General features: G+C 37.3%; 2 protein-coding genes across 2 annotated transcripts; both read right to left on the reverse strand.

Annotated features, from left to right (window-relative positions):
* Positions 1 to 475: 475 nt before the first annotated feature.
* On the reverse strand, positions 476 to 2560 carry LOC126690848 (pyrophosphate-energized vacuolar membrane proton pump-like). Its single transcript, XM_050385972.1, has 4 exons — positions 2467 to 2560; positions 1930 to 2224; positions 1669 to 1754; positions 476 to 1102 (listed from the first exon to the last, which is right to left on the reverse strand). Exons 2-4 carry the CDS (start codon positions 2080 to 2082, stop codon positions 994 to 996), a joined length of 348 nt encoding a protein of 115 aa, XP_050241929.1. The 5' UTR covers positions 2083 to 2224; positions 2467 to 2560; the 3' UTR covers positions 476 to 993.
* A 133-nt stretch (positions 2561 to 2693) lies between these two features.
* On the reverse strand, positions 2694 to 4973 carry LOC126692480 (FBD-associated F-box protein At4g10400-like). Its single transcript, XM_050388099.1, has 3 exons — positions 4335 to 4973; positions 3634 to 4136; positions 2694 to 3545 (listed from the first exon to the last, which is right to left on the reverse strand). Exons 1-3 carry the CDS (start codon positions 4896 to 4898, stop codon positions 3494 to 3496), a joined length of 1119 nt encoding a protein of 372 aa, XP_050244056.1. The 5' UTR covers positions 4899 to 4973; the 3' UTR covers positions 2694 to 3493.
* Between the last annotated feature and the right edge of the window lie 477 nt (positions 4974 to 5450).

Consider the following 5450-nt stretch of genomic DNA (forward strand, 5'->3'; position numbering starts at 1 on the left):
AGTTATAGAGGTGTGGCAGTTGTTTTTAATACTTTTTTTATTCTAAAGTTTTGGGAGCTAATTATGCAATAGAAACCATGATTTGAACTAAAACATTACATCCATGAGGTCTTGGTTCCTCCTTGTAATTACCTGATCTATATGAGACTAGAGACTATACATATTTCAGAGTATAATTAGATGCTCAGAGAACTTTGTTTTAGAATGCATGCAATTATTTGGTGTGTATGAGATGAGAGATTACATACACTTGAGATGATAGTTAGTTAGGTGATTGGAGAACTCCGTTTTATAATACACACGATAGAGAATTAGTGATAGCATGAATTACTATGATTTATGACTGTAGGATTTACTTGGTTGCAATTTAAATTTCAAGTTTAATTTGAATGTAAAATCTGACTCTAAAGTTATTGTTTTAACAAGATTTAAGAAGTTTTATTAAAGTAAAATTAATGAAGAAATTTCGCTATTTTTGTAATGCTCATGCTGTGATAGATTTTATGAAGTTCTCATCGCCAGGGGTTATTTTATTCAACAACTTTTCCATTGCCGTTAGTCATATTCCTTTTATTTTAGCAATCCATTAAGTCATATTCAATTGGAATTTTAGAAGTTGACAAACAGTTTGTCCAAATTAGTATGTACTTGGTATAATAGGGATTGAAGTTACCCCTTCGTTGCAGCTAAAGTCAAGTTCTTCTAATCCGCAAGGTCATGATGACCTCAAAAGAATTTGCTCGAAGTCTTAATCAGAAAGTGAAGATGATCACCTTGCCAATGGCAGCAGTAATGTTTCTGGCAGCATCTAAGGAATCTGTTCTTTGAAGAATTTCATGGCTCATACCAGCTATTCCTACAATTCCACCAGCATTGTTACTTATGCGGCCATAAGCATCAATTGCAAGACCAGTGGCAGTAGACAATAGTGATGAGCATTCCCAAAGCAGACACAGAAATAAGAAATTTCATAAATAGCAGCTATGCTAAAGCTCACATAAATGGCAATGGCAAATATGGGAATGATGACAGATTTGTATCCCAGAGCCAATCATTTATTGCAGCACCGATCCTACAAAAATCTGCCACTTCCTTCACTGGACTGCAATATTTGAACATGGTTATAAGCATTACAATTATAAGTTGATGGGTACAATACATACAAATATACACAAAAGCGTTTCTTCTATGAGGCGTGGCACAATGCACAATGAAAAATTCCTCATATCGGAAATTTGTTAGGATTGTTGATGCCCTCTCTTTGACAGTCATGAATTGAAGAAACATGTCACAATGTTATGAAGGAATTGCAATCCACAAGTAATCTACGTGTTATTTACTTTCTAACAAGAAAGCTTCATTGAAAAAATTTAACAATTTTTGTATTTCATCATGATTCTGGGCCACTATGGGTCGACCTCTAGCCTTGTCCAATTCTAAGGAATAAGTTGGGAATGTTCACTTTCAAAAGTGTACCCTTTTTGGAACCAATTTTGAAAGGTTCCCAGTATTAATAGTTTTGGCTGGCAAGTTTAAGTATAGAATGCCAAAGGCAGAAAAACTGGATCCATATATCAATACGCAATGTAACAATATTCAGATCATTTGCTGCAGTATAGAAGACCAGAAGAAAGTCTAAGCATTAGTAACCTGAAGAAGATAACTCACCTGTAAGCATTGCTAGTATAATACTCTCTAGTGTATCCAATAACAAGTCCAGCCCACAAGCCAATTGCACACAGAAGAAAAGGTGCCTGCAGTCACATATCATTTTATGAATGAGACAAAAATATCATGAGGAATAAACCAACTCTGCCAAAAGAGAGAAAATAGATTCTTTTTAGGGGAAGAGGCATGCCCGTTCTTTACAACCATGTCAGTCCCAAAATTAAAGAAAGTACACTCTGATGGTAAAGCAAAGAAACTGACCATGGCGATGCCAGCAGTCATCAAGACAGTTGAGAATCTTGAGATAAGAAGTTGTCTCCTCAAGGATGGTTCACTCTCACTCACACGCTTAATCTCATAAAGCGTTGTTATTAAGCAAACCATAATCCCCATCGAGCTTGTCTGAGTAGTCATGACTGATAACAAAGGAAAATACTGATGTGAGAGCACCAAGAAAGCGTGCAAATGGTGCTAAAGAAGGCATTTGCCAATGTTGGTTTACATATATTTCCGGTGTTGTAAGTGCAAGGTTCACTTTTGGTGCTGAAGCCTTTAACTGAACAAAGGAAGAGGAAGAATAACAACACCAAGATATCTATACTCAGAAAACAGGAATGAGGTTGCTCCCGAGAACAGGAGATAGATAAAAGTAAGATCAAATACTAGATTGGTATTCCCATAACATCCAATGTACCCCTCAGCAGTCATGGCCATGCATTTGCAAATTTATATAAAATATGTACAATTGGAGACTTGAAAACAAGTAAAATAAAAAAGAAAGAACAAAATAGCTCATACCAAATCATGAAGGAACAAGTAATAGTAATTAGCCCGGTTAAGGGGCAAGGACAGCACAAAGAAGACACAAGCAGTAGCATTTGCAAAAGCAAAGAACCTGCAAATTGAAGGTTGAATTAAAAGAATCAAGTAATACCTTTGAAGTATTTTGGCAAGCGTATGGTTAAATATGACCAAAAAAATTTTGATGGGTTTTGGATCCAAGATCAGTATAGATAAAAGGTTTGGCTTCAAAACAAGTGATCTAAAGAGCAAAGATTTGTCTGATATGAAAGGATAACGAGTAAACACACTTTAATGAGCAAGCAGACACCGGGGAAAAAAATTTGAAAGTTACCGTGAATGCTTTTTGTCTAACAGTTGTTCACAGTATCTATTTCTTGACATACTGTAAACCATTTGTCCATATTCTGAGAACTAATACCAGCTTTGAAATTTTCCTAAACTTATATCAAAATATCAACGAGATGACAAAGAAAATATAATAGGCAACATTCTGTCGTAGAGTCATAGTAGTGAACATGAATATAGGATATTGAGGAAACATCCATCTTTGTCATCCAACACTCTACCAAATGGCAATTCATATAGCAAGTTTTTCTAAAAGATAAACAGGAAAGCAAACTATAAACTGTTTTATTATGTATTATATTCACTGAAATGTAAATTAGTTGTATCTTTTATTAACCATTGTGTTGTTTTATTCTGACCATTTGAAACCTTGCATGCTGTAAAGTTTTTTCTTAACAATAAATAATAGGTCTATAAGGATGGTTGAATTCGAGGAAAACCAGGCCTACTATGAAGAGTGGAAGAGATAAAGAATGGTTAAGAGAAACAAGTAGTAGTTTGCCTAAATTCTTTTTCATATCTCTCATTATCTCTTACAACTGACTCTAGTCAATTACAACTAACTGTTCCCGCACGACTCATTACAATTCAGCATATGACTCATTACAATTCTAGCACATGACCCGTTCCAATTCTACATTCTGTCAGCCACGTGTCACAATAGCTTGCATCTTAGTCAACAGCACACTTGCATCTCAGCCAACAACACACTTGTACCATCAGCACACCTGCAACAACAGTATCAATATTCTGTTCATAGTGATCCTAACACAGGCTTAATCCAAAGGGTGAGCTTGAGTTTTTCAAATTGCTCACTCTAGCAAATCGTCATAAACACCAAGCTCATCTAAAATGTCAAAAGCTTTGAAATGTCCTTCGTCAAATTCTATTTGACAAATATGAGAGGTCCTTTGGAAGTTCCCTAATTCCTCGTGAATTCGAAGCTTCTCCTTTGAGTATAGATGACTATCAATAACGATTTTCATCGTCTTTAACACACTTGCTGCCTTCAGGATCTGTCTAACAAGTTCCATCTCAACTGGAAACCCTAAAAATCCATCATAATGACAAGTTGTAAGCTGTGATGACAGCCATCCAGGAACATCCTGTGGCTCCACCAAGAAACCCTCAAGTGGGCTATAAGCACATGGAAACTGTTCCGTCAATTCAAAGGCAAGTATTTGAAGCTTTGGAGCCTGACCAATTAAAAGTCGTAATGCATGCCATGCATGATCACAGGTAAGGTCACCACAAAACTTCAACGAAGATAAATCATGGAACAATGTAATGCCATCAGGTTCAGAAGCATGGAGGAGGAGCTGCACGGCAACATAACAAGCACAAAATTTACATTTTCAGAACTCAATCACAACGCCAAAGGCCTTGTAGCTGAATTGACACCTTTCCATATACAAAGTGCTTGCGGGTTCGAGATATTATGTAGTAATTAGTTATCTAATTAATATAGTGAATTTAATGCATGAAAAACATAACATTTCAAAAACATCCAACCTTACCACTGCGGTGTCTACGCTCATTTCCAGCGATTTAACATTATAGAGTGGTCTGATGAAGTCACGTGCGCTGTTTGCATAATCTTCAAGACTCGCAATAACCTCTTCAACTCCAATGACTGATTCAACCAAGCTGGGCATGTTTTCCACCACAAAATCGTTTGTCAAAGGACCTTTGAAATAAAAGTATTTGAGAGCGGGGGTGTTCATCTTGAGTTTGTATGGTGGTGTACTAAAAAGAATATGGCAATGAAATCTTTTCAGTGTAGGTATGAGCACTATAATATTGAGCTTGCCTTCAAACACGACGTCGCTATCGTAAGTAATCTCAAGGGTCAAATCTTGGAGGACTGGGCAGGCAGCTAGGAACGTGGAGAGAGAGTCTTTGTTTGCATAGAAAACATTGAGTTTTAGAAGCTTCAGACCTGCGAACTCAGAACCATATCTAGGAGGATTGAAAATAATCGCACCTTCCAATTTGAGAACCACTAATGTTCTACAAAAGAAAACACTATCGGGCAATTTATAACTTGGGTTAGGTTCAATATGGAGATTGAGTTCTTGCATACCATGTCTCGACAAAGCATAGACGGCAATTGTGAACCCAACAGAGGCACAACCCACGTAGCGGGTAGGGATTAGTTATGCGGCGTCGATACCAGATCAGGAACACTATATCCTCAAATTTGTAACAGCCTGACCTCTTAACAAGTGAGAATTCGTCTAAGTTAAGAACTTGGACTTGATTGCAGAGAGGCCTCCACCTGCTCGACAAAATGCTTGTTGCAACAGAGTCTTCGGTTGGAAGAAAGGAGAGGATGTGCAAGAGGAGAGAGTCCGGTAGTGTGCTAATAATGTCAGCATTCGTTGGGGACTTTTGTCGAGTACCTGATAGGCAAGTCAAACTATTTGATCTTTTAATTCCCTCCCTCTCCGTTTCTTCCTCCTCTTGTCGCCGCTTCATGCTCCAATCTGCTTCCGATTCTCTGTGTGCAGTGTGTGTGTGAGAGAGAATTTCGCTTTGGGAAAATTTGAGAGTGAGTTTTCACAAGAAATTGGAAATTTGTCGTGGAAATGGAATGTTGGCTAGTCTGAATTAGTCATAACGAACATTGTTCA

The sequence above is a fragment of the Quercus robur genome, chromosome 7 (genome assembly GCF_932294415.1).
Source record: "Quercus robur chromosome 7, dhQueRobu3.1, whole genome shotgun sequence".
NCBI lineage: Eukaryota > Viridiplantae > Streptophyta > Magnoliopsida > Fagales > Fagaceae > Quercus > Quercus robur.

Bases quoted from the DNA above. Each gene is read 5' to 3' on its own strand.
- LOC126690848 (XM_050385972.1), bottom strand. From the start codon at position 2,082: ATGACTACTCAGACAAGCTCGATGGGGATTATGGTTTGCTTAATAACA. The intron at 1,755-1,929 runs GTCAGTTTCTTT...ATGTGACTGCAG, and splicing joins TGACTGCTGGCATCGCCATG to GCACCTTTTCTTCTGTGTGC. The intron at 1,103-1,668 runs GTGAGTTATCTT...CAAATATTGCAG, and splicing joins TATACTAGCAATGCTTACAG to TCCAGTGAAGGAAGTGGCAG.
- LOC126692480 (XM_050388099.1), bottom strand. From the start codon at position 4,898: ATGCAAGAACTCAATCTCCATATTGAACCTAACCCAAGTTATAAATTG. The intron at 4,137-4,334 runs GTAAGGTTGGAT...GTTGCCGTGCAG, and splicing joins TGAGCGTAGACACCGCAGTG to CTCCTCCTCCATGCTTCTGA. The intron at 3,546-3,633 runs GTGAGCAATTTG...CTGTTGTTGCAG, and splicing joins GTTTATGACGATTTGCTAGA to GTGTGCTGATGGTACAAGTG.